The 12,437-nt window shown below is 42.1% G+C and overlaps 1 protein-coding gene across 1 annotated transcript; it reads left to right on the top strand.

Moving 5' to 3' along the window:
* The first annotated feature begins 6,739 nt into the window (after positions 1 to 6,739).
* Positions 6,740 to 11,753, top strand: LOC136437048 (uncharacterized). The gene is made up of 2 exons (XM_066431494.1): positions 6,740 to 7,146; positions 10,133 to 11,753. The coding sequence occupies exons 1-2, from the start codon at positions 6,896 to 6,898 to the stop codon at positions 10,485 to 10,487; spliced, it is 606 nt and encodes a 201-aa protein (XP_066287591.1). The 5' UTR covers positions 6,740 to 6,895; the 3' UTR covers positions 10,488 to 11,753.
* Positions 11,754 to 12,437: the final 684 nt, after the last annotated feature.

Raw genomic sequence — 12,437 nt, 5'->3', positions numbered from 1 at the left:
AATCAACATGCATTTGAGGGGGCATTTCGGTCGGTCGCTTACAGAATATACCATGCATACTAAAAACATCGATTGCTTTTACTTGGAAAAGACATCCTCACATGTCAAAAGTACCACTCAACATAGTGAAAGCATCCCTATATGCATAGTGCCATTTTCATCTCTGTCATAATATTTTTTAAATTTTCGCTGAAAAGGCTAAACGTAAGGTTCTTGGTAGCGTTTGTGTGTTTGTATGGCTATATTGTCATGACATTTGGTATGTGGTTAGCTCTTGTCCTATCGAAGAAAAATTAGATATGGGGCCCCCTGACGACTTTCATCGGTACTGCAGCATATCTTCCGGTTCTAATATCTCGTATTCTAGCTCGAACTATGGTCATGCATGATTTTTGGGTGGTAGATACTTGTAGCTTTTGTGCTCGGGAGGAAGTGGCATCAGTTTGGGCCCTCTATCAGCTTTCTTAGGAACTGCAAGGGCGTTTGAATAGCAGGCTTTGGAACACGGTAAGGCAAGGAGAGTTTTCACATGACATGGACACAGAAGATTTTGGAAAATTTTCGTTCCAATGGCGCAAGCGGTCAATGAACCCGCTGCGTCTTCACGTGGACCATAATTACTTACATCCAGAGGAAGGAGATTTGAATCCCGCTCGGGTACGGTGTGAGGGGTTGCAATTCTTGTATTGGATAAGGACGTAAAGCCGGCAGGCTTGTATATTGGGGGGGGGGGGGGTGCTCAGGCGTCCTACCTCTGCACGTTAAAGAATTCAACACACTTACAGAAAAGCCTACAGTTGACTCGGTGTGTTTGAGCTGAAAACAGGTTGAAGGCAGCATAGTGCAAGGACTTGCGTCGACCTTCCCCTCATTCTGAGGTCGTCCACTTTACCTCGGGAAGTGTTGGCGCCGACGCGTGAGTGCGAGACACATGTTGGCAGTTCCGCCGGGCTTAGTGAAAAACAAAGCCCTTCATCTGACTCAAGGGCGCTCAACGTTTTCGGTAACCTTCCTCTGTATCTGTTCCTGAGGTAATTAATCTCCGCTAATGCGAGTTGTGAAGCACGCGGCGGCGGCTGATCATGTTTAATGGGCCATCAAAGGACTTGTTGTTATCTATCCCACGCACATCTTATATCTAACTTCAATCTGTTACGCTGTGTTTGATAAAAGTTGTACTTATTGCATATTGAAAATTAATGTATTTGTAGTATGTATATATGGTACTTCCAGAGAAAGACCGGTGTCTAAAGTATTCTCCAAGCAGAGGTTTCGGTCGGGGGGGGGGGGGGGTTGTCATTGTCTAGGAGTAGCCGCGATTTTTCACGATTTCCTTCGAAACCTCATGCTTGGAGGATAGTCTGTGTCTGTATCTGAGTCTAAAGCCCCTGTCACACATTCAGGACACGTGACGACTTTACCTCAACCACTTCCCGACCAAGAATGGTGCTGGGTTGGGAGCCGCCAGGAATCCATTCTATTCTAGCTCCAGTTCACTCCTCAGATCGCATAGTAGGAAGAATATGACTAACGTTATATCCCGAGTTTGCTTTGACAAGATGTATAGTTTACTGGCGAAGACAACTTTTATAGACAAGTTTGCAACCTCGCCGACCATCTCCCAACTAAAGATGACCGTGGTCACGACTAACCCCAACCATGGGTATAATTGGGAGACCGTGGCTATGTGTGACAGGGGCTTTAGTCATCGACCCTGGGTTGACAAAAAGACTGGTCTACGATGGTATCTTGCGCTATTTTCGGCTGGAATAATAAGGTACTTAGCGATAGGAACGTCGACAAGCTTGTTTGCCATCTTGCTTATCGTGTACGGCCTGAAAATTATTTTGCGCGCTCTAGGGTCAGACCAATTGGGTGATTCTTGGCTCTCGTAATCGCCCGCTTAATTTTTTCCTGATTTGATGAAAAAGAGAGACCATTTGACTTGTCTGGACGCATATCAACCCGGAAAAGCTCATGTTTTGCTACCGACGGTTGAAGATAACCTTTTATGGTTGCAATTTTTGTTTGAATGTTTTAACGAACCGCAAGATTTGATGAAAAAAAATTCACAGCACAGTGGCGTCTATCACAATGGGGATCTTTCACAAAATCCGTATTTTTGTCTCTTTTTTTCTGTAAAAAAATCGAGACTGGAGAAATCAAATTAGTGTAGTCTAGATAGCAGCTTCAACTGAAGTTCTACTTTTATCATGGTGACACATGACTACCCTAGGCCTTCAATGTCGTTGTACTCTTCAGCACGTTCTTGATAGATTAGATCAAGTCCACGGACACGTTAGACATTTCCACGTGAGCACGGGACACGTGTATGGGAGTGAAGTTAGCCTCACATTTGTCTCTTGGCTGAGGTGATTATACGGGCCTGGTTGACTTTGAACACCCTTGAACTTCCGCAAGGACAGAAGTAAGGTTTTCCGGTAATCTCCATGGGTGACATTCTGATTCGTATTTCTCAAATTGTGTAAATCAGATAGAGAGAAAAAGCTGGGGGAGATACCTACCAATTAATATTAACAAATCTTGTTATAGATTCTCTCATATTCAACAAATTGTAGGTTCTAAAAGAAATACGCGGTATTTTATACAAGAAGCCATGATATGCAAGAATGGAAAAGAAGATGAAAATAAAAATACGCGATGCTAATGAAATCCAACATTTAAATGTGAAATACCGGAAGAAATTGAAGAAGAATGTGCTCAAACATAGCTAATAACCTTTGCCCAAGAAGATATACTGTAAGCATACATTTGTAATTTGTACAAGTATTGATTGTTTTTCAAGGCACAATGTGAGAAGCGCTACATTTCACTTATATTACTTATATAATAGTCGTCAGTTCTCAATTATTCACATGTATCATTCAACAGTTTCTCTCTATCAGTATAGCATATACATATTCATCTCAGTCAATATTTCTGTCTATATCGAAGGAGATATAGATATTTGATTTCCGTTTCTGGTATATCTTCCAAAAATCAAAGCTGTAGGATCTGTTCACATTTGTCGCACGTCAGTTACAAAGTTTGATGTCGTAGGATTTTCAAGCAAGCTGTGACAGAACCAGTCGCGAACAAGGATCTAAGGCAGGCTTTTCGTTTGAAATGAAAGACCGCTGTGAATTTTATACGGCACACACGCACGACTATACCAAGAATGCCGGCAGTTTGCAATCGGGCGATGGTCGTACGACGAATATGTGATCCCAGCCCTAAGTTGACCAAGCTGCTAGGGGGCCCAAACCTATAGCTACGCCACTTCTTCCTTACATCACAAGCTATCTGCCACAAAAAAATCAAGACCATAGCACGTCCAGGTCAAAAGATACAAAAACAGAAGTTCTGCTGCAGTACCATGGTAACATACCAGGGGACCCGAAATCAACTTTGAATTTCGGCTTCCCAACGCCTGCCCACATACCAAATATCATTGTAATCCATCAAGAGGTTCTTAAGTTATGCTGACTACAGTAGTCCGGAAACACGAACTGACACACACACAGACAGACAGACAAATGGCTTCGTCTGTTTGAGAAAAGCTCGTACATGTGAACGCCTGTCACGTGTAGCTAAGGCGCCATCTACCCATGATCTTGCGCACGTTGTCACGGCCTCGTGTTAACACACGGGTTCGCTCGAGGCCAGGCTTTCTCACGTTTTCTCCCTCTAAGGCCTTGGACCTGTCAGACTTGATTTTACAGACGATAGACCATGCTTAGCTTGTAAAATCTCTGTCAAACCCTGTAAATTTTGAGTAACCTGACTCCTCAAACTTCCAGAGTTGCCAAGTATGCCATAGCGCACTTCACAAAATATTGCCCAAAGCAAATTGAAGATGAATCCCACTTTGTCATTGAATGCACTAGATATACTAAATGTCTTACGCAATCAGTTACTCACATATCTTTGCTCAGTCAACGACAATATATTTCAAAAGACTCGATGCCTTTATCAGATATGAAGATGATATAATATGATATCTCAAAATGAAAAAACATAGGTATTACTAAAACATGAAATATTGCTTAATTATTTGAAGAAGAAAAATACTGGATCTCACGGTTGTTGCATGATATTGCGGATATTACGGATATTATTTATACTACATTTCTCTCTGTAGCTTGTAGTTAGTTGGCAGTTAAAATGTCACTGTACCTTTCTTAGAAATTTCCCCTCCACTTATTCCGCCTAGCACTCATTTGAGCACAATGACTGATGACAGTTACCCGAAAGGAAGTTTATAGTCAACATTCGAGCTCGCCGCAACAGGAAATTGTCATAAAGTACCGGTTAAATGTTATGGTCGTAACAAAAGTAACGTTATACATCCTTTTGTATGGTTTACTTACAGGTCAATGACATGTATTGCGTCAAGATTTCATTTATCTGTCGCTCTCTCTCTCTCTCTCTCTCTCTCTTTCTCTCGCTCTCTCTCTCTCACTCTCTCTATATTTATGTCGTAACGTTACTGTTGCCTTCATTGTATGCGTAGAAGTGAGGTAGTCATCACTGTAGTAATATCTGTATATCTATTTGTCTCTCTCTCTCTCTCTTTCAGACACCGAGAAAGACTCACACGTCCACTACCCACTCACTTAATCACATACACACAAAACACACTCACTCACTCACTCACTCACTCACTCATTCACACACACACACACAAACAAAACACAAGCACACGCACATACACATAAATAAACACGCACACACACATAAACACACTCACACATTTTCCGATCAGGGTCCTTCTAGGAAATAGATTTGACCATCTGCTGATATTGAAGCAGTGGAAAACATGCGATCCCTTGAACCATTTCAAGGAACACCGGATTATCTTATTAAAATCAATAACATCTTGTCAGATTGAATTTCCGGGGTGTCAGAGGAATTAAGCACCGTACCTAAAAATCGGCGAGGGCCAAGATTCATTCATCTTTTACATTTCCTACCATCAAAACACATCAAACCCAATTATATTTTCTTATATAGTGACCTCGCTCCTTCAATACAGGCCCTTGGGAAAAACACGTTACATTGTATCTACCCACACAGAGAAGCTAGATTCGTGGTAGCTATGTTATCAAGGTTATATGTACCGTAAATTGATCTAATTTTGCGGGGATTTTTGCGTTAGAAAGAAGGCGTAGTACTGTAGTTCGTAATTGAAACAATTTTGTCGTTCGGCCGTCGAACGATCGGAAACAGCAGGCCGGATTCTTGCTAAGTCGTATACATGTTGTACATCTTTAGGTACGGAAAAGGCCGTCTTATGTCCTTTTTCGTGATTAGTTCTGCCACAGCATGTTTGAATTCTCTGGCGGCACAATTATACGATAAAAATCGCGAACATAAAACCACCGCGAATATTTCACCATTTACAGTATGTTCTATACCGTAGAAGTAACGCTTACACTGCACAAGTACCACTGTATGTAACTTCTGTCTTCCGTAAGTTACAAAACATCCAGGGAATGTGAAAGGGCAGGGCGAGTTGCATGCGGCCACTGTCTAATGCCTTTTCACTGTCGTTCCGTAGCGACAATGTTTACACAACATGCAACTGCGGTATTCCTTTTTTGTTTTTCAAGCGCTCTGTTTTGGATGTACGAAAATGACAAAAGAAGAAGGAAAGGAAGCTGTGAAACCATAACACCTAATCCAGACCCATATGAATTTCTGTGGTTTAACTTTAACCCTCTTTTTACCAGGAATAAAAACTTCCTTAAAACCTGTTTCCACGTAGTGCTATTCCATACTTAACCCAACTAAAGAACACCAATTTGTAAGTCGTAATCTGTTATATATGCTACTGTTTGTTGTACATTTTGTCTTTTGTATATATTTTCCGATTGTTTGAGAGTGCTCTTTTGTGCTTTTAATTTTAAGACTGCGTAATTTAGCCGGTTTACTTTAAAGAAGGTAACATCGGCTGCAATGCTGTTTCTGTATGTGCCAATTCCTGACTAAACCATTTATACATTTATGACCAGGTACGACCAGGTATAACCAAGTATCCGTTTAGCCTAACCTCTGCTTTGAGAGTAGCCAATTAGCCCCTGGCAGCCAGAGAATGTATAACACAGGCTACCATTAGGCAAGCAACGGCCGTGTACAGTGTTTAAAACGCCACGTGTTGAATCCCGAGTCTGACCCTACATCAGCTTTGAGACTATTAAGGAGAAAACAGTTCCGAAGAAGACTAGGTCATTTCCTGATTAGCCTTCAACGGGCCCGTAATGTTCGTCGACGGCCCCTTAAATAAAGGTTTCTGATTTGATGATGAACTAATCGTTTTATCCCTATGAAATCTGCCATTGCAAAGTCTAGACATGAAAGTGTTTTGCGGTTCAAACTCCGTCTGTTTACCTGGTATTAACATGGGACGATGCCACGCTGTAACCCGATACGCCCTTGACGTCACTCGGGTTTCTCGGTACAGGAACTTCCGGTGTTCCGAGGCCTAAGGGGTTAAAGTGTAACTTTGGGTTATGCAGGAGTTTACTAGATAACCGTGTATTCAGTCAACGTGGTTTACCATGTCTTCAAAACGAATACGATCACAATAATCTGAGAATATAACGAACAATATTTGATAAGTACAAACTGTGAAGGCATTCGGTGGAAATTCATTTCGATTCGAAATGTTTGAAATGATTACATGAGCGTAACCGGAAACTCCTTATGAGCCCACGTCCGAGAAAGGTAGTCTATTTTAGGATCGCGAGTATAAAAAGTGGGAATCGGTGCTGTCCCGCTCAATTCTGACTCAGACTTCGAAAGAACGACTTCTCCGTAAAGGTTCCTTACTGCCAACTTTTCACAAGTTCTTATAGGACTGCCGCAAGTTCTAGATTTTAAGCTCTATACGAGAATGCCCGACAACCGTACGATGCCGAACCCTCTTGCCGAAGAGTGCGGGTGCTGCCGGGCGGGGCTGGGTCGCTGTTGCGCCGGGGAGCCCACCAAGTCCGGCTGGCTCCACCTGTCCAAGACCGACAGTCCGGTCTACAGACAGCGGGTGGTGGTCAAGGTGTACAGCAAACCCCTGGACCCGTATGCCGTGGTGTCCAGTGGGAAGACCTACGGGAAGCAGTACGGATTCTTAAAACTTCGACATGTCCGGTAAGACACTATAAATGTCTTCGTTTGCACTTAGCTGTGGTGACTGACTGAAATGGTGTCTTTCGTGATGGTCCTGTTGCGTTGTCGTACGATATATATAAGTCTACGACAACAAATCGAGGACATTCGTAGCACAGTCGTGGATGTGTTGCACACAAGTTGGATATGTTTGCCGTAGCTGCTCGCCGACGGTCGGTTGGTTCTGCGATCGCCGAAAGTCGCACGCCAGCAAAGATTTGAGGGGTGCGGGTTAAATGTAACTGCATGGGGCTTTACTTAGCACTTTTGAATACCAGTTATGTAGTACACTGTACAAAGCAGCGTAGGTATTGTCAACATTCTTTTGAGTTTGAGTCGCCATGGCTACTCTACGATTATCTCTGCTGCGGGCTGAATCATATACCAATATTAGCGATTTTACAGTAGCGGTTGTTGTTACGTTCAAAGTAGGGCAAATCATTTGCCAAAACAGCTCGTCGTCTGCTGACAATCATTTTTCAACCTCGCCGCGTGTGGACGGTTGCTATTAGACTACACAGTCAGCCTTCCGTGGTTTTAGACTGATAAAAAACAAAGAAACGGGTAGATTTTTTGTCTCAGTACAATAGTTCAGAATCGTGAACTAGACTAGAAGTTGCGTGGACGTTTAGAAGTACGGTAGATAAAAAGCTGGTCCTCCGATACTGACCTGCATAATTATTGATTATATTATCTGCAAGCAAATTTCATCCGTGGCCAGTTGTATAGTGTTTTGGCCTTCTGGATAGTTAATGTCTTGCAACCAGTGAATCTGCTTGGAGTACGTAATATATTACGTATTTTGTTAGCGCTGACCTAAATGTCGTAAATTGAGGGCGCGTGGGGATAGTATCCGTAACATGATCCCCTTCAAAACAACCTGTTTACGGGCTTGAGGTGACCAAGAAGAAACTGAGAATCTAAAAACACAAACACCGCAGAGAGACGATAGAGAGAGTTATCAAAGCCAAACATTTTACAACGAACTTTGGGGAGTTTTGCAGTCCTTTAACTTCCAGCCAGCCAAGGCAGCTGTTAGAACCAAATTTGTGTTAGTTACGTGGTTAGGTAGCACGGGGAAGGTTAATTGTTGTAAGCTAGAATTCTCGAAACATTACTCGTAACAGAGAATGCATTTCAGTCCCTCAAGCTAGCCTGGATAGCAGTCTCCTCCTCCTTCGGTACTGTAATATTGCCGTTTTTCACGTACTATGTTCTGATTGGTCTGGTTGATTGGACAGTGATTGATTGATTGATTGATTGATTGATTGTTCTAATGCCTTAGCAACATTTGCCGTCACGTCCAGAACTAATGATTACATACTGCCTTGTCATTGGTTTGGTTGATTACTTGCTTGATAGATTGCTATGTTCTAGATATATGGCTCAGGTTTTCAGCATTTTTCCGTAAACGACAGAACCAATCAGAAAAGCGCAAATTGATTAAATCACCGATAGTAGCAAAAAGGATGAACGGCAATGTCACACAGTCCGCCGGAGGCTCTGCTATCAGATGCTACCTGACAAGTTCGATGAATAAGAGTAGGGTTTTTCCCCCCACGCGGAAGACGTAGATTAAGATCCCGCCAGACTGCCGTCTTAGGAAAACCAAGCAATCGGAAGTTGTAGCAAAAACTGTCAATCATTTTCAGGGCTAATTGGTTCCATAGCATAGGCTGACCAACCACAAGGTCTAGGGCAAGGACATCAGGATAAAAACACTTCAGAAATCTACTTACTAGAATATGCGTTCCGATACGCTGGAAGCATTACCTTAGTAGAAAACGCTATGTTTAACATTTTTGGATGACGTTCATGAATTTTAGTATACGCACGGTCTAAGATTGTTAAGTTGTTAGGATCAATCCAAACTTTTTTTTTATCAAGCAAAATAGTTGAATTTTGTTTTTAAAAACGGTGTACCGAAAGGTGGATAAGCTATTACGTAAATCATAATAATCTAACGTGCAATTCTCGGCCTGTATTTAAAGAATTGAAAAAAGTGCTATATTGTACAAACTGTTTACAATTCTTTAGACAAAATCCTTTGACAAGCTACGGCATAAAATCTTTTCCCCCGAACTCTTACACAGCCGGCTGATAACTAGGCCTGGTCGTTCAGGAGATTTATTTCGACGTAGAGGGATTCTTATTTCAATCTATGGTCTTGCGTCAGTGTCAGACGAGCGAACGTCATCCCGCTATTGTGAAGTGAAGCCCGCTTTTACCGGCTGAAAATGCATTTAAAAGCGACCTTATAATTTGGAAGAGTTGACGTCAACCGAAAATGATCGTTGCATGTTCTCTCTATAAGCAAGTGCGCTTTTACGTCGATGAAGGTTGGACATCTAGGTAATACGATACGCCAAATATCAGTTTCTTTTCTGACGAAATGTAGTGGATGCTACTTGAAACGTCTGACCGTTTCCAAAATCATATCCAGTTGCTTGAGTAACTGTTATTTGGCGTAAGTGCGTTTTTCTTTTAGATAAATACACCTAGCGATTTCAAGGTTTAAAAGATGTTAGAAATTTCGTGACCCAGCACAAATGGCTACTGCGGTTCTATGGATGCTTTCGTATAAAAATGCTGTTACCTAATATGTGTAACACCATAATTTTTTATGTCACTCGTACGCTTTTTTAAAACTGATCCGATGAAAATATAATTGCAAGAAAATAGCTATATTTTATTCCTAGAATGTATAAATAAGGGTTGATTTCCTGCCCCAAGGTTTTTACGGTGATATAGCGGCTGGTCAATAACCACCGAATAAACCACCGAGTGAGCGAAGCGATAAGTCAGTATGCTAATAACAATCTATTCGTAATCTTAATATCATTTATCTGTGCAACAGGCTAGTGACGTCAGTAACCCATAACTAAAGAATAGGCCACCGAGTGAGCTTGTGAAGTGATAGAAATAAAATTTATATTCATATTGTTTCTATGTTTTATTTGTCCTACAGGCTGGAGAAGCTAGACTCCGCCACAGACTTCAAGGTGATCCCGAAAACCGGGGAGGGCGACGCCGTGGTGTTCTCGGCGGAGAGTGGGGATGACCGCGAGGCTTGGCTGGACGCGCTGCGGGGGAAGTCCCGCCTGCCGCCCGGCTCCAGCACCATGCCCACCCTGGCCGAGGCCGAGGAGGACGAACCAGCGGGGGACGACGATGACGTCTTCGGGGATGAGTCCCAGGTGGCCCCGAACGCGAACCGCAAGGCACCGCGGCGGAGACCGTCACGAGAGTACCGCCGGAGGAGCAGCCTCAGGAGCCTGGGGCTGAGACTCAGGCGTCAGGACGACTGCCCGAAGCCTTGGTGACAGGCTATTTTACCTGCACATTTCTTGTAAATATATGTAAAGTTTATGTACATATTAATGACAGCCATAGGTTTCTGTTGGTGCTTTTTCCGAACTTTTATTGAAAGAAGAGATTAAACCATTATCTCTTAAATAAAGTTTGTAAGACTTAGATAAATGAAACAACATTATCTTAACACAGATTGGTGGGTTCCTTCTTACGTTTTGACTAGAAAGACACTAAAAAGTGTATTTTGTAGTGTCTGTTTCTGCTCAAATATGATAACAAGAATATCATAATTGTTAGCCATATAAAACTTGTGAAAATATTTTCTAAGGTTTACGTTGTTCTGTAGAGTTAACATTACATGTATATTGTGTGTATTCTGGCTACAATATGTATTTGACTTTATGAGTAGCAGTATTATTTCACAGTACTATTCATTGTAGCACTGTTAGAAAACGTGGAACGCAAGTCTAAACGTTCTGTAAAAATTAAAGATAACGTGATATCCTCAGATAGCATTCAGTGTTGACTAAAATAGGTGTAAACTTGAATGTACCGTCATTGTTGTGACGTTAAACATATTGTGCCAAAACCGCTTCTCAAAAAGCATAGAATTTCCGAAGAAGAACTTGAAATCTTAAAAGGCGAATTTCCAAGCAGATGCGTGATTCCGGCTCGTTTTTGAAACCGCCTTCCAGCTGGCACAAGTTGCAACGTAATAATTGGACAATAGAAACAACAGGAGAATTTAGAAAAGACGATCAAAGCGCGCGAAAGATGTGTTATTAAAACGAGCCCCATACCAAACATCTGCTTGGAGATTGGAAAAACAAAATGTATGATGTAACGTTTGCATGTAAATTTCGCCAAGACATTGGAGCCATCTTAGAAAGTGGTACTGCCTCCTTCTGCGAAAAAATGTCTTGCCAAGGAAGTCTGATACTCTTAGACTAAATTGTGACTTGCGTCTTATCTTTAAGACCAGCCTTGTCGCGACTTCCTTGTGACAATCTCTCGCCCAAACAGGAAAAACTTGTATATAACATGCACGTCCTGGAACTGGGAACGTGACGGTGTGACGTGTAAACATCCAGCAGTGTTCTTGGAAGGAGATGGTGGTACACGTGATGTTCACGTGATAGGTTTTTACATCTGTACGCTGACAGAATAGTGAATTAAGATTTGTTCTTCTTCTGAATGTATGAATGTTTAAAAATGTGGTCTTGAACGTGTATTTGAAAAGAAAGTTATGACGAAATTAAAGTCATGTTTGAACATAATTCTACGTTTTGTCCTTTTCTACACCTGGTTTATTTCCGTAGATGTAGGTAGATATCTTGAACATGATTCAGAACCTAAGTTTAGAACAGGTGATTCGAACATGTGTTGTTTGCACGTGTGGTTAGGTAAATAAAAGTTGTAACCGCAGATTCCGCCCAAGCCCAGTCCCATGTGACAAGCCCATGGAGTAGACCCTGGACATTACATACGCTAGCCAAATGGTAAGAAAGGGCCCTCTGTTACTTTTGTCGTACGACAGGTTTACAATTTGAGGGAATTCTTGGGACGGTCGTGGATTTGTCGTACAGAACCTTTTCTGACTTGTGACGGAAAAGGACGTCGTAGATCGTTCTATAATGGTCTCCCTGAAGTCGTAAGACTAAGGTTGATTGTAATAAATCGTGCGACGAATGCAAAGACGCAGTCATATTCGTTGGAGGCCGTCATACGATTTTTCTGTCGTAGAGATGTTGTAGACTTGTCGTGCAGGCTTTGGCAGAACCAACCGCCGACAAGGATATAAGACAGCATTTTCCGTAACAAGACTACTGACGATCTTTTACGACGCAACCATCCGAATTGTGTCCTTAGTTTTGTTAGTGATCGTAAGACAATTGTACGACGGCCGTACGTCTAAATATAATTTAATCCGACACTAAACCCGAAGTCACTAATACAAGGCA

The sequence above is a fragment of the Branchiostoma lanceolatum genome, chromosome 6 (assembly GCF_035083965.1).
Source record: "Branchiostoma lanceolatum isolate klBraLanc5 chromosome 6, klBraLanc5.hap2, whole genome shotgun sequence".
Lineage (NCBI taxonomy): Eukaryota > Metazoa > Chordata > Leptocardii > Amphioxiformes > Branchiostomatidae > Branchiostoma > Branchiostoma lanceolatum.
This window is presented reverse-complemented; position numbering and strand designations above follow the sequence as displayed.

Excerpts from the sequence above, each read along its gene's own strand:
- LOC136437048 (XM_066431494.1), top strand. The coding sequence starts at position 6,896 with ATGCCCGACAACCGTACGATGCCGAACCCTCTTGCCGAAGAGTGCGGG. Across the intron at positions 7,147-10,132 it reads TTAAAACTTCGACATGTCCG|GCTGGAGAAGCTAGACTCCG; the intron begins GTAAGACACTAT and ends TTTGTCCTACAG.